The sequence below is a fragment of the Sorex araneus genome, chromosome 3, assembly GCF_027595985.1.
Source record: "Sorex araneus isolate mSorAra2 chromosome 3, mSorAra2.pri, whole genome shotgun sequence".
Classification (NCBI taxonomy): Eukaryota; Metazoa; Chordata; class Mammalia; order Eulipotyphla; family Soricidae; genus Sorex; species Sorex araneus.
This window is the reverse complement of record NC_073304.1, coordinates 97,824,424-97,851,652: the sequence shown is the minus strand read 5'-3', so window position 1 is coordinate 97,851,652 and position 27,229 is coordinate 97,824,424. Positions and strand designations below refer to the sequence as shown.

The following is a 27,229-nucleotide window of genomic DNA, read 5'->3' as shown; positions in this document are numbered from 1 at the left end:
ATAAAAATGGAAATGCAATGTAACAAAATATGTAGTATGCAACTAAAGTCAGTAGTGCTACATGGACCAAACATGGTTCTTGTATTATAATGCTTAAGCCCGACAGCTCTACCATCTATGATACCTCTGTTTCATGTGTAAGTATTGCAAGTGATTTTTTAAAAAATTTTTATTGAATCACCATGTGTAAAGTTACAAAGTTCTCAGGTTTATGTTTCAGTTATACAATATTCAAACACCCATCCCTTCACCAGTGCCCATATTCCACCACTAAAAACCCCAATATACCCCCCACCCCCGCCCCTCCACCCCTAACTGTATAACTGATGAATTTCACTTCATTTTCTTTTTACCTTGATTACGTTCCATATTTCAACACAAAACTCACTATTGTTGTTGGAGTTTCCCCCCAAGAAAGACAGCCCTACTACCAAGGAAGCATTTGATAATTAGTTTTCCATTAAAAGATTGTATGTTTTCAGTTTTTAGAAAAGGTCGGTTTGGAGTTGTCCCAGTCCCGCATCCCAGAGCCGTGTTAGTTGCTGCTCAGTGTCGCCGGGGCTCCATTTGGAGAGGGTGTGGTGGCTGCACCTCCTCCGTCTGGATCCCCGGTATTGCTGGCCCGGTGGGGAAAAAGGATTTTCATATTAGTGCTGATTCAAATAGAAAATGTGTTTGATTTTCAGAATCTGCCCCATCATGGTTATTTACTCAATGGTGTCTATGCGATTGTCTTACCTGGGAGTCACTGAAACCTGCTAGGTCCAGTGCATTGCTACTCTGGATTGAGAGGAACAGGAGCAGAGCAAAAGAAGCTGAGTAACAATTACAAAGCAGCTGACAATGGTGCTCACTTCCTCTGCTAAATCCAACAGCATACTTTCTAGCCTATCTACAGCTGCCTCTTCTGCATCTCCCATAGTTGTTACCAGCCTTGTCTGGAAGCTGAAGCAAAGACCCAGTGTCCCAAAGTAGCTGCTTACCCAGTGGAAGCCAGCTCGTTACTCTCCTTGGAGCCATCCTCATCCGCAAAAAGGGGAGGTAGAGTGGAACTAGTCATCAAGGTGTCCATCCTTCTGAATGAAAGAAAGAAGGAAAAAAATTAGCAGATTAATTACTTCCAGTTCAAGTTCCACGCATTTAAAAGCCAGTTTACTGTAACTTAATCACATCAAGAACAGAATAGACAATGACCTAAAAAATTTCTTGACTAGGACACATTAATTCAAATTCTGTGACTAATAGGCACCCTTGGTTTTAACAACTGACCAGACTAAAACCAGATTTTTAACAATCGAGGCTTGTTGGAAAATTCCTTTTTTGGTTCATTCAAAATATTTTCAAGAATCTATTTTACACAAAAATTGCTAAGCAAAGTAACTCAGAAGCATTGCCAACCTGAAACATTCAACCTCTGAGACAGAATTCTGCCATCTTAGATAGGCAAAATGACTGACTTAACCCACTGGGTGACTGTGAATGAAGTATTAAACGGAATTTGCTTTGTGAACTTTTTAGAAAGGATAAGCTGGCCAACGTGGTGAGTGCAGTAATACTAATGTACATAAAGAAAGATATTGTTGTTACAGAATTACTAGTTCTCAGTCCCAGATGAATCATCCTTAGGTTAAATGAAGACAAACTGAGTCCGCCAAAAGGAAATAATGCAAAGGAAGTGGCGGATGAAGGCCTACTGATGTGGTTCTGAGATAAAGAAACCACACTTCCAGGTCAGAAATACGCTCCCCAGCTCTGCTATGACCAACTACGGAAATAGCATGCACCTGGGTCCAGGAAACAACTAAGCTTAATTGGAGAAAACAAATAAATCACAAGAACTTGAGGTCGTCAGACTGAAAGGATAAAAGGACAAAGTGATGAAGAGGGTAATTTCATTTAGCATTATCACTACAAAGAGCGACGTTTCCCTTTCAAGGCTTACCACCAAGGGCTTCACCCCATAGAGCTAAAAGCAGCAGCCCTCCATTCATCATGAAAGTGATATTCAAACAAAACATTCAACTGTGACCCCAAACACCAGCCACTTAAGTGGAACTGTAAACCACTCCAGAGAAAAGAGTGCCTCAATCAAGTGGGAGAATTGCGAGGCGAATTATGAGAATTCACTTAGGAGCTCCCTGAGCAGTTATTTCAGGTGCTGCTGCTGCGGCACGAGATGGAGTGAAACAAGCAATTAAGAGGAAAGCACCGAGGCCGGGCAGAGCCGGGACTTCGACCCACCGAGGCGGAAATGGGAAGAAAGTGCCGATGACGGTGAAACCATATTCTAATGTTCAACAGAGTCATTTACTTCCCAACTGGTAACCTGAGGTTTTATTTTTTTGTGCTTTATTTTCTTAGTTTTCCTTCTAAATTTTTTATGTAGCAGACAAGGTTCCATAAATAACTTAATGTGAAAAACGGTGTCTCTATTAGCTCTCACCTTTTATAGTGGAGGGTAGAACGTGGAGGGAAGCTCGAGAATTTTACAGCTACACAGTAATACACGTGCATGCTAATCCCTTTCAAGTCCTTCAAGGGAGGGGGCCAACAGGAAGAACAGGTCCTGCAAAATTCCATTCTAGGTGTTTTCTAGAATAACCCTGATACAAGTAGAATTACGTTTTAATTCCCTTCATACACAAACCAGATTAGCGTCCAAGTTTTCATTTTAGGATTGCTAACTTTACATGGAAAACACATTAGATGTCATACAGACTACTGTATCCAACAAGCAAACGTTCATAATTCAAAGGGCTAGTATGCATGACTTATATGCAGGAGGCAGGGTTTCATGGGCTCCATCGCAGGCAATCAGTGGTCTCCTGAGCACCACCAGGAATGACCCCCAAGCACTGAGCCAGGAACACCCCTGAGTACCACTGGATGTGTCTCCCAAACAAAACACTCAGGTATTTACCCTGAACTTTAAAAGGACTCATCTAATTACTTCCTTCTAAAAGTCTAGGGGGGAAATGGGCTTTCAGGAAGCTCAAGAGTTGAAGTTCCTGGTGTCCTTCTCACACTTCAGAAGGAGATATTTTCTGGTGAGAGATAGTTTTTTTTTTTTTTAACTCACTATGCCAACATGACCCTCGGAAGTGTTTTCCAGATATCTTTAGTCATTTTTGAAATATGGGGAGGCAGCTGGACAACACAGCCTTAACAACATATAAACAGATCATATAAACAAAGGAAGTTCAGAGAACACGTTTCTTGCTTTCTTTTTTTTCTTCCCTCTTAAGTTTGTTTTCCTAAACCCATATGGCTTCAGATATATTTCCTCTAGTGTTACTGAGTAGTCAGGCCCCGAGAAATGAGTAATAAGTGGGTGGGAGGCTAAGGGGCCAAGATCAATAAAATAAGGAAATGAGGAAAAAGTCCAGTGAAACCCAAAGGCTCTGAATAAGTCCAACTTGTTGGAAAAGAAAACGATTCCTAAGAATATGACTGTGACCCTGCAAGACTCTGCTCCTCATATGGTCCATGAGAGTGTGATTCAAGCTGAATCACGGCTACCAAGTCACTGACGGCCGGAAGCCCTCAGCATAGCATCTGTGCCTGATAATGTCCTAGTACTAACAGAGGTCAGGATGAACTCAAAAATTCTATGCAAAGCACTTAAGAAATGCAGTGTATGCTGCTCTGGAAAAGGCAAGGAGAGAAAGATGTATACAGGCAAAGCAACACGTTTCGTTCTTCATTGCTGTTTCTATCAATAAGTATACCATGCAGATGTTTACTTGCAGCCAGTGAATGCTTGTAACTAGGGATCTAAAACGATGGTATTACACTAGGCTTTTTTACTTGGAACCAGGTCTGAATTTTAGATCTGGAATCCAGAACTTCTTCCTAATACAAATCACTCACTACAAAACATCGAAACATAAAACCGAGTATCACCTTAAGATATTTTAATAACTGTATGAAGAATTATATTAAATGAGACACTTATTGGCAAATCAACACATTCTTTTTATTAGTAATATGATGAGTCAAATCATAAGCAGCACATTGCTGAAGTTTTGCAAAAACAAAGGAAGTTAGATTGAGTTAAAGAACTAGTCCTCAATTAAGATGGTTCTAGTAATATTTTCAACAAGAGGGACAATATCAACAGTTGTTGAGACTGTTTTGGAAGCTTAATATCACAATCACTGTCATCCCATTGCTCATCGATTTGCTCGAGCAGGCACCAGTAACATCACCATTGTGAGACTTGTTGTTACTGTTTTTGGCATATTTAATACGCCAAGAGCAGTTTGACAGGCTCTGCCGTGCGGGCGAGATACTCTCGGTAGCTTCCAGGGCTCTCCGAGAGGGGCGGAGGAATTGAGCCCGGGTTGGCCGCATGCAAGACAAACGCCCTACCCGCTGTGCTATTGCTCCAGCCCACGGAAGCTAAATATGTATTTCTATTTCCCCAGATTAGCCCTTCTCTTACTTTATGTATGCTTTACCGCTTCATTAAGACGGCTAAGCCCTACTACCTTCTCCCAACCACATGCTTCAGAGTTGAGAGGTGGGATTCTGCCCTCATTTCACTTACAATAATCCTTAAGCAAACCTCACAGTTCTAGGGATCACTGGTAAAGCTTGTACTGCATGTATGAAGTTCTGAGTTCAATTTCCCTGCAACAAATATATATTCCCAGTTTCTTTAAAACCATGCCGCGGGGCCATACCAACCTCAAATTAAAAAATTTCCATTTACTATATCCTATCATGTCACTTCTCTCAATCACTTTTACTACAAACGACTTTTCACCATACAAACTGCTATTCAGTGATACTTTATTTCCTTTTTTTGTCCAGTTTATATTCCATGGCTACACTTCAAATGTTCTTTGCCAATATCTCAATTCCTTTTATTTGTTTGCCTTCTATATCCCAATTCTGACCAATTCTGAAGCTTAGCTCAAGACGATTAGGAGAAAAAAAAATCACAAAATAAAGGTTGCTACTGTAAAATTATTAAAAACCACAAATGAGTTCTTAAAGATCTCAGCAGTTATTCTACATGTTCTCAGGCTATTTCTCACTTGTCACATTAGCTTTGTGAAACCTTTTAATTAACTTAAAATGGAATGCCCCCAGATCCCCCTACTTGGCCATATCTATCACACTTGCATCCCTGACTCACATCAAGTTACCCTAATTCACTTTTTAAAAAACACATGATTCAGATAAAACACCTTACAAAAGTTAGTAATTCATTAGCTTTTATATATTTATAAATTGTATAACACTGTAATTGACTTTTTAACATTTTCATCATGCTCCCCACCCTCAATCTTGGTACTTACACCTCAAACTACCCTCCTCCCCAGTCCCAAGAAATGAAGTAGTTTAAAATTTTTTTTAATTAATTTTTTTTTTGTCTGTGGGTCACACCTGGCAGTGCTCAAGGCTTATTCCTGACTTTCTGCTCAGGGATCACTCCTGGTGGGACTCAGGGGACCTATATGAGGAGATGGAACCTGGGTAATATTAGGCAAGCATCTTAACCCATGTACTATCACCCCAGCCTCCACTTTGCTTTTACTTTGAGCATCTTATATAAAAGGAATAATAAAAGATGTGTGGTTTTATGCCTGGCTTACTTAGCACAAAATATTCCAGGCTCATCACCCTATAATATGCATCCACACAGCATTCCTTTTTTTGTTTTAATAGGGACGACATCCAACGGTGCTGGGAGCCTGCAGCCACATGTGGTGATGTGCAGCCTGCTGGGTTAGGGACACACTCCTGCCAGGGCTATGGCCAGTAGTCTTCATGATGCTATGAAATGGCAGGGATCAAACTCAGCCCCTGTATGTGCTAAGCATGTGCTCTATCTACCATGCGAATCATCTCTCTATCCCCTTTCATTACTTTTTAAGGATGATTAGTACCCCACTGTAGTGTTCCACCAAGTCTTGTTCATCCATTCATTAGCCGACAGACTTAGGACTCCATTTTCGCGTTATAGTGAATAATGCAGCCAATGAACGTTTGGATACCAGTGCTTTAGAGGAGAGGTGAGCAACCATGGGTCCCTCCCGGGAGGGGACTGAGCCCCGAAGGAGAGGGGGCGAAGGACAGCAACCCTCGGGAGAAGGGAGAGGTCCGGTTCTGCCTCCGCCAGCCCTTCCGACTTCAGGGTGACTCCGGGCCCTACCGGGCCACCCCCGACGAGAGCGAGGACGCCTGACACCAGCGGGCATGGGGACCCGCGAGCGAGGAGCGAGGGTGGGGAGTCCGTTCGCGTCGAGGCCACAGACACCGGGCTGGCCTCGGGCGCCTTAGGTGGGAGGGCGACAGCCACGCCGGGATACCACCCCCAGGTGCACAGCGGGAGCCGGCGCACAGGGCCCAGGCGGGGGGCTCAGGTGGCGGGAAGCCGGGAAGGGTCCTCAAGACAGGTCCCCAACATCCCACACGCGCCTGGGGTTACGACCGTCCCCATCCTCCCGGCAGAGAGCCACCGAGAGAGAGCGTGTCAGGAGGGCTGGAGCGACAGCACATTTGCCTTGCACCCGACTGATCCGGGTTCGATTCCTCCATCCCTCTCAGAGAGCTCAGCAAGCTACTGAGAGTATCTCGCCCACACGGCAGAGCCTAGCAAGCTCAACGAAGGGTATTCATATGCCAAAAATAGTAACAACAAGTCTCACAGTGGAGATGTTACTGGTGCCCGCTCCAGCAAATCGATGAACATTGGGACAACTGTGCTACAGTGCTTTAGAGGACATGTTTTCAATTCTGAGTCATCTGGCAACTCTGTAACTTTGAACATTTTGAGCAATTTCCAGTTTTCTGGAGCACTTTGCATTTCTATTAGTAATGTATGAGGGTTTTAAATTCTCCATATCCTTAATACAGTTTTAGCAGTGTTAGGGAACTACCAACTTCAGCCTCCTCTACCTTTTTGTTTGGGGTACTGGAAATACACATTTCAGGCCCCTCCAACCATCCTGCTTCACTTGAGAGGGAAAAATAACCAGAGAAGCCCTGGCAAAGTTCACAGGGTAGGGGCATTGGCTCACTGACCGGCCAAAAGACTAAGACCTTTATAGTAAGCTTCTCCTTTCCCCATGTCTTACTACTACAATGTTTTCTTTTTCATCACACCTGATGGTGCTCAGGGGTTACTTTTGGCTCTGAGTGCAGGGATCACTTCTGATGATGCTCAGGTGACCATATGAGGTGCCGGGGATGATGGCAAGCACCTTAACCCCAGTACTATCTTTCTGGCATCACCACTGCATTATTAAAGGACTATAGAACATGATTCCTTGCACCCAAGACATCATATTTGCCTTTCAACAACAACAACAAAAGACAGGATACACTAAAAGGCAAGCAACACAGTTCGAAGAGACCAAATGAGCAACAGACCAAATATAAGATATGAGTTGCACTGAAAATATCAGTGCTGAGTTTTCAGAAATTATACTTAATATGTTAAGGAGTTTGATGGAAAAACCAGATAACAGGAATAGATGAATAATACAATAGTAGAGGATACAACAAACTGAAAAGGAAAGAGAAGAAAATGACCGGGAATAAAATGAAAACAAAAAATAACTGCGGCCAGAATGACAGTACAGTGGGTAGGGCCAAATCCATGGCAGCCCATATGGTCCCTGGGCGGAGTGAACCTGGAGTCCAGAGGCAGGCGCAAGCCCTGAGCATTTCCAGGTGTGGTCCCGAAGAAAATAACAACAGCAACAAAAAATAAACTAAAAACTGTGGGATAACTACCAATGTTACAATTGATGAGAACACCATCGAAAGAAACAACAGAAACATCAATAGAAGCAGTTATCCAAATTAATGTCAGACATCAAACCACAAACCGAAGAAGCTCAAGGAACACCAGACAGAATGTAAGGAGGGGGAAAGAATACTATAATAAAACTTCAGGAAATTAAAAGTTAAGAACAAATTTGAAAGAAGCCAGGTGACCCTACCCCCCAAATACCTTACTGGAGATTTTTTTCTTCAGAAAACATTCAAGGAGAAAGGGTGAACTAAAATATTTTTAGTATTGGGGGAAAAAACCTAACAACCTAAATGTTTATGTATACTGTGAAATTAGCTTACAGAAGTGAGAAAATACGGACACAGAAAAATAAAAATGGAAAGAATTTGTTTTCAGTAGAGTTGCCTTGCATAAAGTGTTAAACAATACAAACAAAAACAAAAACTTTCACATCTTCAGAGAGAAGAAAATGATACAGACTAAACTTTCAGATTTATATAAAGAAAGGAAAAGCCTTAGAAAATGAGTTAAGTGAAGGCAAAAGAACAACTTTTGCTTTCTTATTCTTAGTCAACATACAGTTGACAAAATAATAGCAAACTGTATTTGATTCTGTGTTCTTCTACAATACACACATGCTTATATATATAAAAAATAAATAGCAGCAACACTACAAAGGATGGAAAGTTGGCATCAGCAATAAGGTACCTGAATTATCTATAGTTATCTGTATGCTATTTGAAAGTAGACCCAGATTCACTGTAAAGGTATATTGAAAATTCTAGGGAACCATTAAAAAAGTGAACAAATTGTTTTTGACATAGTAAGAGCAGATGGAATCACAAGAAATCAATTAGTAGAAACCAAAGCACAAACATTGTCATTGTGGAAGCCAAAGAACAACAAATCAAAACCAGTAACCAACATGACAAATGTGAATCTGACTAATATCAATGGTCTAGGGATGGTCAAGGTAGACAAGTCTCAACTACATGCTGACCATCAGAAATTCACTTTAAACAAGAAGATACAGACCAAAAGTGAAGGTGATGGAGAGTGACAGGATGCCTATCAAGCTAACACCAATCAAAATAGAATAGTTATCTTAACAGCCACTTAACAAGTAGTAGGGACCTACTTGTTATATACTGTTATTTATTTATATACTGTTTATATACTGTTATTTATTTTTACCTTTTTTTGGCTGCACCTGGCTCTGCACTCACTCAGAAATCACTTTGGGAGGTGTTCCAACACAGGTCAGCTGAATGAAACGCAAGTGCCCTATCCACTGTACTCTTTTCTAGCCCCTATTTGCCCATCTTCACAAAGAATTAAATTCATGTAGGGATGGGTAGCCTCCGGTACTCCCTTATTGCCACACCTATGTCCACAATCACTGCCATGTAAGCTCATACATCAGCCCAGCTTTACAGATTTCACAGCTAAATCTTGGGAGAGATCAACAATCCACAAAAACTCACGGGGGGTGGGGGGTGGGGTTCTGGTCTCCTGCCAGAAAACTATGAGACACCCTCGGGAGGTGGTGCCGATGTACCTGCCCTGCTGAAGCCCCAGCAGTGGCAGTCGCACCCCACAGCTGTCTCTTGAGCCTTTCAAAGGGCCAACTTCACTGCCTTTGGACTAAGCTGCAGAGATGCCAAACTGGTGAAAATTTCAGGTACATGGGTCTTCAGGCTGAGAACTTGGGTCTTAAGAGTACGGGAGGGTGCCCCCCACTTCTGGAAGCCCCCCAGTCACACCTACATCTACAACTGCTGCCTAATAAGCCCTTCTGGCCACACAACACCTCCAGATTCTTCTATACTAACATCCCAGTGGCAGCACACTAAAGTAGATGGGAGAGTAAACAGAAACCAACTGAAGCTCAGTAAACAAGAACTTTAAACACAGGACACTCAACTAGCAAGGAACAGCTTAAAACCTTCAGACAAGAACTTAATGACCCCACGATGAGATACAATTTACACAAATTTTCTTTTACTGGAGTATTTTTTTGATAATTCCATTAGCCATTTAGTTGTAACAACCAGTATAAAATACATTTTTGTGCCTGCTAATGGGGCAGACTTTGGGGGTTGGGAAAATGGAGGCGGTGGTGGAAAGAGGGTTCCACTGGTGGTTGGAATTGCTGTTGGAATAATAAATGCCTGTAGCAAATGTATAATGAACAACTTCGTAGACCATGGTATTTAAATCAAGGGGGAAATTAAAAACTTGTTTTAGGTTTAAAAACAAATTTGAGTATTTCACATTCAAAAGTATTTTTGACATAGCACCAGCAGTTTGTTTCTACATATGTAAACCACTGAGGTACAGAGAGTGCTTGACCAAAATTATGGCTTACCAGGAGTGTTTGAATCCCTTCTACTTGGGCTTCAGAGCCAGGTTTCTCAAGGCACCAAAAGATTTCTCCAGAATTAGTTTTTTTGCTTTTTTTTTTGTAAAAAAAAAAATATATCCTCTAGTATGTTAATTCTAGTATAAGAGCATCCTGCCTGCAAGGCAGAGCCTGGCAAGCTCTCCGTGGTGTATTCGATATGCTAAATACAGTAACAATGATGGGTCTCCTTTCTCTTACCCTGAAAGAGCCCCCAATGCGGCACTGCTAGGAAGAACGAGTAAAGAGAGGCTGCTAAAATCTCAGGGCTAGGATGAATGGAGACGTTACTGGCGCCTGCTCAAGCAAACTGATGATCAACAGGATGACAGTGATATAGTAATCTTAATAGTGGACAGAGAAGATTGCAGAGCAAGGCAAATTATGAGGAAGAAAGAAGATGTGTGCCCGCGTGCGTGTGTGTTCCTATCTATATATTATGTAATAATCTGGTTCACTATTGGAAGAAGACATAGCAATCCTCAACGTGTATATATCTAACACAACAGAGTGCCAAATACTTGAGGCCAAAACAGACAAAAATCTAAGAAGAATGATTACTGTTGGAGATTTTAATACCCCTGTCAGAAATAGATCCAGAAGGTAGAAAATCAGTAAGGACATAATTGAACTCAAGCGTACCATCAATTAACTCGATATAATTGAAATCTGTGAGATAATTTCAATCAATTCAATAGCATATTACATTCTTCTCAAACTCACATGAATACTCATCAGGACAAAACTAATTTGGGGCCGTATAATGTACCTTAACAAATTAAAAAAGAATAAAATCATACAATATCTGCTTTTAGACCATAAAGAAATAAAACTAGAATTGGAATAAGGTTGGTGAATTTCAAAATACCAGAAAATTATGGGCTGGAAAGCATAACTCTATGATAGTACAGTGGGTAAGGCATCTGCCTTTCTCATGGCGGGCCTGGGTTCCATCCCTGGCACTCTATATGGTCCCTGGATCCCACCAGAAGCAAGTCCTAGCCTAAGTTCAGAGTCAGAAGGAAGCTCTGAGCACTGTCAAGTGTGCCGCCAAACCAAAACCACGCCAAACAAAAAAAATCCCACACTAAAATACCTGGAACTTAAACAACACACTTAAAAAATATTTTGATGGGGATAGGGGTAGTTTGGCCCACATCCAGCAGTGCTCAGGGGCTATTCCAGGCTTTGTGCTCAGGAGTAACTCTTGGTGGTGCTGCGGGTACCACAAGCAAACTGGGGTCACCCACAAGTGAGGCAAGCAGCTTAACTCCTGCACTATTTCTTTGGCCCAAAACTACACCTTTAAATAATACACATGTCAAAAAAAAATTAAGAGAAATTTTAAAGGACATAAAATTTATAAAACTGAGATTTTAAATAAGGGCGTGCTTAAATGCATATTATAAAACAATTAAAATCAATAATTTAAGTTTTCCCTTCATAAAGCTAGAAAATGACGAGTAAATTAAATTAAAAGCAAGTGAACAAGGCTAGAGAGCACTGCGAGGAATGACTCTGGAGCGGAGTGGCAGGAGAAAGCTGTTGATCTTTTTCATAAAACAAATAAAAAGCAAAACAAAGAAATAATAAAAACGTAAGCAGACATGGATGAAAATATAGTATAGGACTTAAGGCACTTGCTGTATATATGTGCTTCGGCACTACATGTGGTCCCCAGAACACTGAGGGTCACTCAGTGTTCAGTAAAGGGTCACTCCTGAGCACTTTTAGGAATAGTCCTTGAGTACCTCTGGGTGTGGACCAGCCACTCCCCACCCCACACCCCACCCCACCCTCTACCACAAAGTAAGCAGATCAGGGTGGCAGATGAGTTTCGTGCAGCAGTCCTGGGGGTATCCTTGGCACTGCATGGTCCCCAAGCATTACACATCTCCTTGAGGCCCCTCCCCAATAACAAAATAAGCAGGTAAAAAATAATAAAAATTATAGCAGAAATTAATGCAACTAAAACCACAAAGTTGATAAATTTGAAAATCAACAAAAACTAAAAACCTTTCTTTTAAAAAGCACTGTAGCACTGTCATCCTGTTGTTCATCGATTTGTTCGAGCAGGCACCAGTAACATCTCCATTATGAGACTTGTTACTGTTTTTGGCATATCAAATACACCACGGTTAGCTTGCCAGGCTCTGCTGTGCGGGCGAGATACTCTTGGTAGCTTGCCAGTCTCTCCAAGAGGGACAGAGGAACTGAACCCGGGTTGGCCACATGCAAGGCAAACGCCCTACCCACTATCGCTCTACTAACACAGTGGGTAGGGCATTTGCCTTGCACACAGCTGACCAGGGAGTAATTCCTGAGTGCAGAGCCGGGAGAATCACCTGTGCATTGCTGGGTGTAGCCTAAAAAGCAAAAAAAAAAAGAAAAGAAAAGAAAAAAAAAAGAAATATCTTTTAAAAAAATCAATAAAAAGTCAATCTAGTTAGACTAAGAAACTGAAGACACAAAATACTGATATTAGAAATGAAAGATGAAATATAAGTCCCACAACACTAAAATAACTTAATTTTATTATAAGCAGCTCCACGATCACCATAAATATTATGAACAGCCCTATGATCACCAATTTGATAGCCAAGATGAATCTGACCAATTCTTTTTGTTTTTTAAAATTTAATTTTATATTTTAAAGCTGCTTACAATGATTTATTATATTCAATGTTCCAACACCAATTCCACTACCATTACACCTTTCTACCACTATTCCAATTTTCCCAACCACCACCAAAGCCTGCTAACAACAGCAAGCCCTTTGTATTGCTTGTTATGATAAATTTGCTAAAAATGATCAAAAATTATTTCCTTAGAAGAAAGTGTGTGAAGATTGTTGTATCTTACCCTGGAGCCATTAAGCCCTTGTGTAAGAGATTATTAACATGTTGTTACAAGTTAAGCCTGTGTGTTAATATTCATCCAGAGACTTAAAACCAAGCTCCTGGAAGCATGCGGCCACTTACCAGCCTCTCAACATCTTATAGCCTAGTTCTCTCTCTCGGAGAACCTGGTAAGCTACTGAGAGTTTCCTGCTCATATGGGAGAGCCTCGCAAACTCCCCATGGTGTATTCATATGCCAAAACCAATAACAATGCTGGGTCTCATTCCCTTGACCCTGAAAGAGCCTTTAATGCGGCATCGTTGGGAAGGATGAGTAAAGAGAGGCTTCTAAAATCTCAGGGTTAGGACAAATGGAGATGTTACTGAGACCGCTCGAAAAATTCGATGATCAATGGGATGATGATGATGATGATGATGATGATGATGATGATGATATTCTCTTAATTGAGATTGGGTGCCTTCTACTTTACATCCCATCCAATGTAGTGTGCTACTCCTAGGATATTAGTGGTTTAGAGTATGAGATGTCACTCCAGGAATTCTACAAGTCTGATACAGCTGGAGTTGAATTTTTAACAAGATGGTGACTTTGGAGTCTGGAAGCGTCTCTGCAGCTTGTTGATCTCTTTCGAGATTTCTTTAAGAGTCTTTGGATCATGGCCAGTTAATGAGCTTATATGATGCCAGAGGCAGTTCACGGGTGTGACCACCAGGTTTTTGGAAGAATAGGGGGATGGGAGGAGGTCATCCATCCCCAACTCTGTGAGAGCTTGGAGATTTCGGTCACAAAACCCGCATACCTGAATTTTTTCAACAGATCCTTTCCTGGAGGGATGAGGCTCATCAGAGCCTGTGGAGTCCGGCTGTGAGCCTGGTGGTGGTTGGGCTATGGAGGTTTTCAGCTGCTGGGCTCACCCACCCTCCTCCAGGGTTCTCCAGATATGAAACTCAGCCTGGCGCGGGCAGACCAATTCTTTGAAAGCTACAATCTAGGTAATCTGAATAGACCTATATATTTATTAAATAAACTGTCACTGTCACTGCCATCCTGTTGCTCATCGATTTGCTCGAGCGGGCACCAGTAACGTCTCCATTGTGAGACTTGTTACTGTTTTTGGCATATCGAATATGCCACGGGTAGCTTGCCAGGCTCTGCCGTGCGGGTGGGATACTCTAGGTAGCTTGCTGGGTTCTCCGAGAGGGGCGCAGGAATCGAACCTGGGTTGTCTGTGTGAAAGGCAAACGCCCTACCCCACTACCCACATGCTATAGCTCCAGCCCATTAAATAAACTAAATCAATAAATAATAACTCCACCTTCCTCCAACAAATAATAATGGTCCTAAACAGAAAATCAGGTCAGGGTTTATTTTCTGGCAAATTCTTTTCAACACTTAAGGAAGGGTTTATCTAAATCCTCTACAATCTGTGTAGCAGACATGGGGAATTCATTCTGTGAGGCTAGCATCACCCTAACACCAAAACTAGATAAAGATATCAAAGAAAAAGAAAACGACAGGCTAGTGCCACTCATGAACAAGACTCCTTAGCAAAATACAGGCAACTTGAATTTTGCAAAATGTAGAAAAAGCGTTATTTACCAGCAAGTGACAGGTATCCCACGTATGTAAGTCTAGTTTAGTATTTAATAAATCAGGGACCTCCACTGCCATGTGGGTAGTGTTAACACTGTCAACTAGTTGTTGGTTTCTGACTTAGTCTGCATCTGCTATATTCACATGTCTGAGAGCTGTTACCCTGTTGTAGGAAAGTTAGCCGGTAGGGGCCTCCTCTCTTCTAATTTGGTGACCCACAGACCAGTATCCCACAGACAAAAGATTTTGAGCTTGGAGTGTAATGTCAGTGGTAGAATACCTGCTTTGCATGTGAAACCCTCGGTTTTATTTCCGGAGTTGGAAAAAAAGAAAAAGAAAAGATTCAGCTGTACAGCACTTTTTAAAATTCATTTACGGAACAAAGGGCCAAAACTGGTGCTTTTCTCAACATCTCTATACCTCCTAACAACAGACCAATCTGTTCACTGCTTCGCTCAATGAACATGGTGCTTGCATGTGTTCACCATGCTATATTAATTTTCTGTGGTCACTAACATATCACCACAAACTTGGTCCTTAAGCAAACAGAAATGTGCCCTCTCCCCCTTAAAGTTCTGGAGAGTCAGAAGTCTGTAATCATTATCATTGAGTTAAAATTAAAATATGCTTCCTAAAAATCTCTAGGGGATAGGGGCAGGGAGAGAGTTTAATGGGCTGGAACAGATGCATGATCCCTGGTACCATATGGTCCTCTGAGCACTGCTGGGGGTGTCTGGAGCACTAAGCTGGGAATCACTCTCAGCACTGAGGGATGTGACCCAAAAATTCAGAAAGAGAAGACCCAAAAGACTGGTGCATAGGCTCCTTATTTTTCCAGTATCCACCCAGATAAAATCTCTTCGCTTTCTAACTCATAAAATATGAGCTCAGGAGAGATGCCCTGGCTGAGCTGTCACTGTCACAGGTCGGCGGAACTCCAGAGCCGCCTCAGGCTAGGGGCAGGCCAAGCCCAGTCCTGCTGGAAGGCCCAGGCCTCACCCACACCCAACTTCCTCTGGTACACAACAGCCCTGTTCCCTGACTAATCTCAGAGCTTTGGAATCATCCCAGTCCCACAGCACCTGGAGCGACATCTCCAAATTTCAAGGTGCTGACAGATGAGGAGGAGCACAGCAGATCAGACAGGAAGGTTATACAGACGCTCACTAAGCTCAACGAGCAAAAGCAGTAGCACAGGAAGCTCTACTAGCACCTAACGGCTCAGTAAATCCTCAGACAGAGACTTTAGTAGCATCATTGTGAGATATATGTTGTACAAGCAATAAAAAGCAAATTATTTTGCGCCTGCTAAGGGGGCAGATTGGGCCTGGTGAGGGGAACTGGGGACATTGATGGAGGGAAGGTAACACTGGTGGTGGAATTAGTATCGAAGCACTGGCTACTTGAAACAACTATAGTATAAACAACTTTGTAAATCACAGTGTTTAAATAAAGTTAAAAAAAAATGTAGGGCTGCTGAGATAATACAAAGTTTAAGGTGCTTGCCTTGCATTCAGCTGACCCTGTTCTGATTTTTGGCACTGCATGATTCTCTGAATTCTGACAGGAGTAATCTCAGTGCAGAGATCCAGAAATAGCCTCCAAGCACCACTGAGAGTAGCCAGTCCCTGAACCCCAACAATGAATGTAATCCATCACATCAACAGGCTAAAGAATCAGAGATGCAAAAAGGCACTTGTAAATCCAACACCCATCCTCCAGGATAAAAATTTTCAGCCAACCAGCAACAGAAACAAACCTGAGAATTCAAATTGATTAAAAACAAATCTATAAAAAGCTTACAGTGACATTACAATTCACGGTGAGAAATTCAAAAGTTTCCCCTCCGGGGGCTGGAACAATAGCACAGCTTGGGTAGGGCATTTGCCTTGCACTCAAAAGGCAAAAAAAGGCAAAAAAAAAAAAAGTTTCCCCTCCAAAATCAGAAGCACGGCAAGCTTTTCAATAACAATAATTGAAATTGTAATTGAAGACATCAAATATTTTTTCCAATTTGATTTATATCAATTTAATAAAATAATTTTACTAATTAAAATCAATTCAATAAAAATTCCAGGAAATTATTTTGTGGATTTCACGAAACAGATTCAAAGAAGATAAGCAGATAGCAAATAGGCATATGGAAAGAGGTTCATTATCATATGCCCTTAGGGAATTGAAAATTAAAGTGAGTTATCACTACAAAGATAGAGGAATGATTAAAATCCAGAACAGTTTCAGCACCAAATGTTGGCATGGATGTGAAACAAGAATGCCCAGACGTGTTGGTGGGAATGAAATCAAAATAGTAAAGTCACTATACCTGTATATACCAAAAGTTCTCACAAAACAGCTTGGGAATTATATTCCTTGATATTTAACCAAAGGAATGAAAAATGTATATGCTCACACAAAAATGTGCACATCAATTAACTTTATTCATAATGTCAAAACTTGGTTGACCCAAAATATCCTTTAGCAGTTGTGTATATGAAAAAAGGTGATACTCAGGAGTAATTCCTGAGTACAGAGTCAGGAATAATCCCGAGCACTGCTGGGTGTGCTCCCCTAAAAGAAACAACTCCCCCCAAAAAAAATCAATTTTAAAAGGTTTTATATGAGGCTGGAGATCCAGCTCAATTTGATCCCCCGCATTGGATGGTCCCCTGAGAACCACTGGCAGAGACCCTCATGTAGCACTGTGTGTGGTCGAAAAGCAAAAAATGAAGCCAAAAACTGAAACTAAAATTAAAATGTTTCCTTTAACAAACAAACAAACAAAAATGGACAGGCAATCAGATAATGGAGTATTATCCAAGGTCAAAAAGAAATCAGATATTAAAGCATGAAGAAAACAACATGGAAGGAACTGCATACATGAAAAGGCTACACACTTTGTGACTGCAGCCAAACCATACACCTGAGGAAGGTGGAGGGATGGAGACAGTGGTCATCAGGGGTTAGGCAAGAAGCTGGGGTACAGAGCAGAGCACAGAGGATTTCTGTGTTCAGGGCAGCGAAATTATTCTGTACTATACAGATATATGCACACCAATCAAACTGCATGGAAGGGACACCACCCAAAGTGAACTCTAATGTTAGCTATAGTTTGGGTGATAGCTGTGTGACAGGGTGGTTTCACTTTCATATAACAAGGTGCCGCTCTGGGGGAGGAGAGGCTGAGCGGGGGGAAGTTATACCTGTGCACAGATGAGGGGGATCGATAAAGCCAAAATATGGGAAAATGCTATTTCCTGATTTTGCTGTGAACCCAAGCCTGCTCTAACAAAGTTTACAATTATTATTTAAAAAATTACGATATAATACAATGTTACAATTTACTATAAGACAGAACTGATAAATAGGTTTAAGAACAGAATTGATTTATGCAATTTCACTGCAGCAAATAAAAATATGAAAACTTACCAGCTGTGAGCATTTATTGATGAGAGCTCAGTAGCATGTGGGTATTATCATCAATATTCTTTACAGAAGGAATGGGAACAATAGCTAGCTAATTCTACCAGGAAATTAACTGGGTTCAGGTGGGTGAAATTCAGTTAAGAGCTGTTTCATCATAGGCTTTAATATGAGATAAGCGGGAAAAAGATAAGAGTAAGTAATTTGGAAGCAATTAAGTAGTGACTTTTTTAGGGGGGTGAGGTCAGGATGGGGGGATAATGACCAGTCTCAGGTTTATGGTTACTTCACAAAAAGGACATACAATGTGTGTCCGGCTGGAGTCTGAAGAGAGTATGCTGAAACATGGCACTCTGTTCTTGGAATAGAGAGACAGGCTTCTGGACCGGGAATATTACTGATTTCCTTAAGTTGCTCTTGTGATGAACACACATGCGCACTGGTCAGGGACTACATACCTTAGGTACTTTAGAACACCATCCTGGCTCTGATTCTCATGGGGGTTACAGGCTAGCCATGGTGCCCCCACATCTTTAGTCGCAGTGCTCACTGAGGGTGGTGTCCTTTAATTGTAGGGCCAGAATACACCTCGGATGTGGAGGGTTGGAAACTGCTGTTGTGTGCAGACCCTACTGTTGGTCCATGCAGCTGGCACTGGAGGTGTAACTCTTGGTCTCACACCTGCAAGACCAGCATCACAGGCAACTCCGGTCCTCCTACTGATACTTTAAAAAAATGCTGATAGACAAAGAACTAACAGAGGCTGATTCATTCAATGAACATTTACTGAATGACATTCTAGGTACTTTCCGTGCACTGTGGATATAGAAGTGTTCAAAACAGGGCAAGATTCTTGCCCTCATGAGTTCTCAGAGCACAGGTACAGAGAGCCACAAAACAAGATGAAACACATAAATAGCACAGTGGGTAGGAGTTTGCCTTGCATGCGGCCAACCCGGGTTCGATTCCTCCGTCCCTCTCTGAGAGCCTGGGAAGCTACCGAGATTATCCTGCCTGTACGGCAGAGCCTGGCAAGCTACCCATGGTGTATCCCATATGCCAAAAACAGTAACAAGTCTCACAATGGAGACGTTATTGGTGTCCGCTCGAGCAAACTGATAAACAACGGACGAGTGCTACAGTGCTAGAGAATGATTAGCACTAGGCAAAAAAATGGAACAAGGAAAGTGACGGAAAACTCAAGGAAAGAAGATCAATAAGGAGTTATCTGCTCAAGGAAAGAAGATCAATAAGGAGTTATCTGCTCAAGTAAGACAACTTCAGGACGAGTCTTTGAACTAAGACTTCAAGTAATCCAATTGAATCTGAAATGACTTCCTTATGACAGAGTACATTCCTTAACTATTTCCTGGGACTCTGACCTAGTATGAAGCAGTTACAAAGGGTGGGGCCCAGAGCAGAGGCACAGGCACAGTGGGGTTCTGGTTAAGTGAGGGAATTTGAAACCCCAGGGAGGTTTCATAAATTAGATGGGGTGTGGGCCAGGGTAATAGCACAGCGAGTAGGGCGTTTGCCTTGCATGCGGGTTCAATCCCCGGCATCCCATATGGTCCCCCAAGTAACGCCAGGAGTGATTCCTGAGTGTAGAGCCAAGAGTAACCCCTGAGTAATGCTGGGTGTGACCCCAAAACAAAAAAAAATAGATGGGGTCTGAGAGTTAACTTGGCAACCAGACCATTTAAGGATTTTTATGTCACAGTAAGGAAGGTGGCTTGATCCCTAACATGAGATGCCACTGAAAGGACTTCAGAAGAATAAAGTATTTGGATCTAACATTTTAATTTATTTATGTTATTTTGAGCTACACCTGGCAATTCTCAGGGGTTACTCCTGGACAAATACTGAGAAGTCACTCCTGGCAGTGCTCAGGGGACAAAATGGGGTGCCTGGGATCTAACCTGGGTCGGCTGCACATAAGGCAAACACCCTATACCTGCTGTATTATTACTCTGGCCCAGGATCTAACTTTTTTAGAGGCTCCCTCTGCATGCTGTCTGGGTGAGGCTGAAAGGCAGACAAAGTCAAGGGTGGAAGTGAGATGGCCTGCATAGCTCCAAAATCTGTTTAATGATAAAAGGTAGGCTAGGTGGTAAATACACTGCTTTGTGTAATTGTTTGAAGTTAAAGGTTTGTTTTGGTTTGGGGGTTGGGAACAAGAGAAATAATCCAACTTCTAGGTACTCTAAACACTTGCACAGTACACTGCAACAACAAACTTACTGTAACACCCAGATTGTGCTTGGTGTTAAGTGATGAGTACGGGTAACTACACTTCATAATAATTTATAGTTTATTATTCTCCTTAGTCTGGATTACTGTTTCAAAATGACAGTGGAAAATGAGGAGAGGCCAGAGCTAGAAACAAACAAGAACCTTCTAGCTGTAACTTTTTCTCTTTTTTCAGGGCAGTGGGGGTCCTCCCAAGCAGTGCTCAAAAGGCCTGAAGGCCATTCCTGGAAATACTTCACATAGTGGATTCAATGATTAAATGTTTGGGTTCAGCAGTGTTGGGGACCACCAAGGCCCCTTGCAATGCTGGGGGCCAAAATCATGCCAGAGAATGAACATGGATCTCTATGCATTCCTGGCAGGTGCCCCTGACTCCTAAAATAGCTGTCCAGCCCATTTATGACTTTTTAAAATAAGGGTTTTAAAAATTTTAAGTTAGATTATTAAAAAAGGAAAAAAGTACTAGATCATCCAAATGAACTGGGGACCAGACAGCTTAACCACTGCACATGCATTTGTTTTTCTTCTTAATTGGCACACTGAAGGAGACTTATTACCATCAGAACACAAGATGTGTTAGGAGGGATAAAAACCTCTCAAACTACAAATAGTATTCAAGTGTCCAGCACAGTGATGTAGGCAGATGGGTAGGGGGCCCATGGTAAATGTATTTTTAGGGAACAAACAAACTTAAAAGGGATTCCCTAGCCCTGAAATAGCCCATGGTGGGTGAAGACCACATTCCTTTGAAATATAAACCTTGAGCTTCTTGACGTGGAGAAACTGAGGCCCCACCCAGATGTAGAAAACCAACGTCTCACCCAGAGAAGGGTGGACCCCTCAGAAAAGAAGCTACAGAGGAAGAGATTATGAGATGGCCATCACCAGCACAAGGCTTTCCTATGGCAATGCCCAGTTTAACTTTTTTTTTTTCTTTTTGGGTCACACCTGGTGATGCACAGGGGTTAGTTACTCCTGGCTCTGCACTTAGGAATTACTCCTGGCAATGCTTAGGGGACCATATGGGATGCTGGGAATTGAACCCGGGTCGGCCTCGTGAAAGGCAAATGCGCTACCCGCTGTGCTATCGCTCCAGCCCTGCCCAGTTTAACTTTTATGGGCAAAAAACTTCAGAGAAACCCTTCTGGAGGAACTGTATAAAAACTCCTCCTTGCTTGCTCTTCCAAGCCTGTCTTTTCTCTTGAACACATATCTCACTAGTATTTTTTGGGGGTCACACCCGGCAATGCATAGGGGTTACTCCTGGCTCTGCACTCAGGAATTACTCCTGGAGGTGCTCAGGGGACGATATGGGACGCTGGGAATTGAACCCGGGTTGGTTGTATGCAAAGCAAATGCCCTACCCACTGTGCTATTGCTCCAGCCCCTTGCCTTTATATTTTTTGCTTGCTTATTTCCACTCCGGAGAAGCCTTTGTTCTCTCTCGATCATGTACATTTCTCTTTCTCTACCCTCACATCTTTCTAACAAGTTTCCGTAAAAACTATCTTGCTTCACTATTTCGCTGCTGCCTAAAATTCTTTTTTTTTTTAATTTTTTTTCATCTGGACTTTATTGATCTAATAAAATTACATTAAGAATTGAAACGAATTATACATTATTGTGCTCATGTTTCCCCCATACAAAGTTCGAGAACCCATCCCTTCACCAGTGCCCATTCTTTACCACCAGTAAACCCAGCATCTCTCCCACCCTCCCCAGTCCCGTCTCCCCCCCACCCCACACTGCCACTATGGCAGAGTATTCCCTTTTGTTCTCTCTCTCTGATTAGGTGTTATGGTTTGCAATAAAGGTGTTGAGTTGCTGCCTAAAATTCTTCCCTCTGAGGGAAGGCACTGGACCCCAAACACCTGTGCTGAGGCTAGGACTAACCTGATCTAGGCCAGCACTGCCCCAAGCGCTGCTGGCCCAGGGAGGTCAAGCAGAGAGGTGAAACGCTCTTTGCATTCAACCTCCCTCGCTCCCCACTTCACCGAGCTACTGGCCACAGGGAGAACACAGGAACCAGGAGACATCATCTCTGCTAAAAGCAAAATGTGTCGGGGCTGGAGTGATAGCACAGCGGGTAGGGCATTTGCCTTGCATGCGGCCGACCCGGGTTCGAATCCTAGCATCCCATATGGTCCCCTGAGCACCCCCAGGGGTAATTCCTGAGTGCATGAGCCAGGAGTGACCCCTGTGTATTGCCGGGTGTGACCCAAAAAGCAAAAAAAAAAAAAGCAAAATGTGTTGAGCTGCAAGCAGGGTGTTGCCTGTAAGGATACAGGGGTATCATCTGGCTCTCTCATCCGGTCCCACAGCCTTGACGAGAGCAAATAAGGCCCAACGGTCGTCCCAGTAACGCAACTTCTGGATCAGCGCAGAATTAAGAGTTACAGTAATCCAATAAAATTTGGTATTACTTCCTTAGTGTATTTTCCCAAAATACTTCCTGGGACACTGGTGGACTGTAAGGAAGTAAAGAGGTGGGTGTGTATGAAGGGGTGTGGGGATAAGTGGGAGAGGGAATTGCTAGGGGAGGTACATTACTCCAGAAGGCTAAAGAATAACTGGAAAGGCATTTTTCAGTGATACTCAATGTTATAATTTAATTGTGTCTATTTGGAAACATGAAATAATTATATGATGTACAATTTCTGATCTTACTTGGTGAAGATAAAAATGCATCCTTTGACCCATTTCTTGGTGATTCTCAAGGAGGGCACATTAGAACAAAGAAATTTTATATGTATCAGGAAGAGTCTTTTTCTAAGCTGAAAACATGCTTTTCACAATTCACATGTTACTATGTTCGGCATTAAGAACATATTGGCAACAATAGCCAGAATCTGGAAAAAACCCAAGTGCCGAGAACAGACGACTGGTTAAAGAGACTTTGGTACATCTACACAATGGAATACTATGCAGCTGTTAGGAGAGATGAAGTTATGAAATTTGCTTATAAGTGGATAGATATGGAGAGTATCATGCTAAGTGAAACTAGTCAGAAAGAGAGAGACAGACAGAAGGATTGCACTCATTTGGAGTATAAAATAACATGAGACTGACACCCACGGATGGTAGACACAAAGGCCAGGAAGATTGCTCCATAGTTTGAAGCCTGCCTCATGAGCAGGGGAGAAGGCAGCTAGAATAGAGAAGGGATCACTAAAAAAATGATGGTTGGAAGGATCAGTCGGGATGGGAGATGTGTAGATAAAGGACCAAAACTGATTGGCCTCTCGGTATCTGTGTTGCAAACCATAATGCCCCAAAGTAGAGAGAGAATATGTGAGAAATTGTCTGCCAGGGAGCCGGAAGGGGGGGATGGGAAAGAGGGGTTTACTTGGGAGATTGGTGGTGGGGAATGTGCACTGGTGGAGAAATGGGTGTTTGAACATTGTATGATTGTAACTCAAACATAAAAGCCTGTAACTGTATCTCACTGTGATTCAATAAAATAAAATAATAATAAAAAAAGAACACAGTGGCAAATAAAATTAACAAAGAATTCTTGTCTTCACAGTTCATAATCTAGTATAGAAGATGGGCAAACAGTAAAAAAAAAAAAAGGAAAGATGGAAGTGGCTGATGTATGTGAAGGTATCTGTTAAATATTTAAGCAGGGGAGAGGTACAGCTGAACCTGAACCAAACAGACGACATGACCAACTAAGATAACCACTAATTAAAATAATAAATTCACAGATGCAATAAAGATCTGAAGGAGAAAGAAAACACCAGCTGAGTAAACACCTCAGAGAACGCTTAGCCAGGTACTCACGTGTTTGGAATCCAGATTCCTCTCAAGGAGGTAGATAGGATTCTTTCTGAGCTCTAAAACAACATGACTTAAGCCTGTGGTCTGCGGAAGCAATATATGAGAAAGCAGAAGCAACAAAGGTCCTTAGTATCTAGTATCTTAACTCAAACAAAAATGTACTAGTTAAATGTTCTAGGGCAAGGATCCTTATTGGCTCAAGTAACAACATCCTCAATTTACTTAGATTTTTATACTCCTTTCTGCAGCTATGAAATAACACTGCAAAGAGATGGAAAGAATGTCCATTTCTTGGCTCAGAGATAGTACAGCAAGCAAGGTGCTTGCCCTACACATGAATGACCTGGGTTCAATCCCTGGCACCAATATGATCCCCGAAAACCCCACCAAGAGTAATCCCTGAGCACTGCTGGGTATTACAAAATACACCCCCCCCCAAAAAAAAAACACAAAAGGATGTTCATTTCTGTCCTAGGCAAATAACTTTCAAACCTTCTTTTTCAAAAATACTGAAAGTAAAGAACGACACATATGAGAAGGAATCACAGCCTGGTTTTAAATCCTATCGTGCACGAAAAGAAATTCCCATTGAAGTGACCTTCAGTTTAATCAATTAATTAACAAATTAAATATACTTCTGGAAAATTTTTTCTGTAAAAAAGGAAAAGCCTTTGCATGGTAAGTAAATTTCTTATACCAATAGTTGAAGACAGAAAGTACAGGGAAGCAAAGCAGTGCCTAGTTGTTACTACTTTGAACAGTAAAAGAAAATTCCACAAAATAAATGGACACAACTGCAACGTGCTTAACAAAACAGCTTAAACTGGGAGAATACTTCCAGGCTGGGGAGATAGCTCAATGGGCTGAGTGAATCCTTTGCATGCAAAGGCCTGGGCCTGAACCCCACCTGGTCCCCCAAAGCACCACTTGGAATGGCCCCTAAACATCATACCATGTGGCCCCCCCAAACAATGTATCACTGTCACTGTCATCCCGTTGTTCATCGATTTGCTCAAGTGGGCACCAATAACGTCTCCATGTGATACTTATTACTGCTTTTGGCATATCGGATACGCCACGGGTAGCTTGCCAGGTTCTACCGTGCGGGCGCAATACTCTCGGTAGCTTGCTGGGCTCTCCGAGAGGGGCGGAGGAATGGAACCCAGATTGGCCGAGTGCGAGGAGAACAACCTACCCGCTGACAAATAATAAATAAAAATAAACTCAGAGACTATTCAAAACAATCATTTTGCTTTTGAATCCTAAAGCTGATGATGCTCAGGATTTAAGAACATGTAGCCATCTAGTTCAAATTTGACATATTTGAAACTCCAGACCATTTGCCCAGGAATATTTTTCCTTTCCCCATCAAATACAGTAAATCTTAGCCCTTCATACAAAGAGCTGTTAAGCCTCTGGCCTGATCAAAAGATAATTTATATTAAGTGATAAGATGCAATCTTCCTGGTTTATAAGCTGATTCTGTATTTCCTTTGCTTCCAGGTGAAGTTAAAAACAAGCTTAAACCCTTATTAGCTATGGGACTGGGGAAATAGCATAAAGGGTTGAATCTCATGCCAAGCATGGCTGATACCCACGTCTCCCCTTTCCAGCACCACGCTGTTAGGTAAAGCACTAAACCACTGGCCAAAAAGTAAAATTGGGAGTGGAGCCATGAGCATGGCTTGGTAGCACCGACTGTGCCCCTTAGAAAACTGTATTAGCTATAACTGAGGATTAACCAGACTAATAATGAAATCATCTTAAGATGCCTGGTGCTTAGTATAGTTACTAAAACCTTACAAAGTGTGTTATTTTCAGAGTTGCCTACTGCTATTCAAAGCCTCATCTAGAAAGGCAAGACTAGGAACCAGGGAATAAGAATTTTTCGAATGACTTATTTTGCTCTTCTTTGTACATAGGAGCCCACGAGTGTGAATTTAGCAGGTACTGTTATTGAGAACAGAAATCCACTCTAATACCAAACAGATATACGTGGTCAACTGCTCTTATATGTAAAACAGGGCCAATACTTTCTTTACTTAATTGAAAAAGATAATGTGAGGATAAAGTGACACTCTTACGGGCCAGGAGGTAGCTCAAGTGAAAGAGCACATGCTTTGCATGTATGATGCTCTGGGTTTGATCCCTGGTACTGCATGGCCCTTTAAGCACCTCTGGATAAATGTGGCCCTAATCCTACAGATAATGTTCTTCACAAGTAATGCTCTTCGGACAATAGAAGAAATACACTTTTGCTAATTCTGTTGCAAAGTTTTCAATAAAATATTTATTTAAAAGTAAATATAGATTATAACTGTATTAAAAGAATGCATACACAGATATACAAAACAGAGTAGCAGCAAATACACCAAAATGCTCAAAATTATTACGTTATGATAATGAAATTATAATTAATCTTCAATCTTTGTTTTAACTCCCCAATTTGCAATAATGTGTCTATATTACTTTAAGAAAGAGGGCAGGTATCATCAAATATACTTAAATACTAAATTAAAATTAGGTCTTAATATCACATGCAATGCTTAAATGTTTTCTTAAAAATGGCTCCATATTAAAAAAAATGGCTCCATATAGAACAAAAATTTCCCTTCAACCATCCTTTAGAGAAAATACATACTTCTAGGAGGTTCAAGTTTATTCCTGAAAGAGTCTTAGGGATTATTTCAAAAAATATATTCATTTTCACTTGCTCTCTCTCAAATCAAAATAAGTTACAGGTTAGCTCAGAACCTGAGCAGAGCAGAATCTGAACTGAAATGTATTTCAGCAGGAAGACTATGAGTGCAATTTACAAATGTGACATTTTATATTGAAAACTTCATTTACATTTTGCACTCAATCTTACACAAGTATTTACTTTGATATAACCATAAGTTCTAAAACTACAGAAGAGCAGGGAAAAGATCATATGCTCTTAAAACTGAATATATTTTCATATAATACCACAAAGCACAAACAAGGTCAACCCTTCCAACAGATTTCGATTTCCTCGAGTGGGCACCAGTAACGTCTCCATTGTGAGACTTGTTACTGTTCTTGGCATAATAAGACAATTTTTTTTTTCTGTTTGTTTTTGGGACACACCCAGTGTACTCCTGGCTTACTCCTGGCTCTGAGTTTCAAGGATTACTGCTGGCAGTCTCTGGGGAC

At 41.7% G+C, this 27,229-nt stretch overlaps 1 protein-coding gene across 4 annotated transcripts in view; it reads right to left on the bottom strand.

Annotated features, from left to right (window-relative positions):
* HMG20A (high mobility group 20A) overlaps positions 1–27,229 on the bottom strand; it is a 92,837-nt gene that overhangs the window by 37,681 nt on the left and 27,927 nt on the right. For 2 of the 4 annotated variants that reach the window (XM_055130984.1, XM_055130985.1), the window contains one exon: positions 984–1,073. In XM_055130984.1, the coding sequence (XP_054986959.1) occupies positions 984–1,072 (89 nt within the window). In that variant the 5' untranslated portion in view covers position 1,073. Of the gene's footprint in view, positions 1–983; positions 1,077–27,229 lie in introns of all 4 variants that reach the window. The other 2 variants (XM_055130983.1, XM_055130981.1) reach the window with 1 other exon arrangement.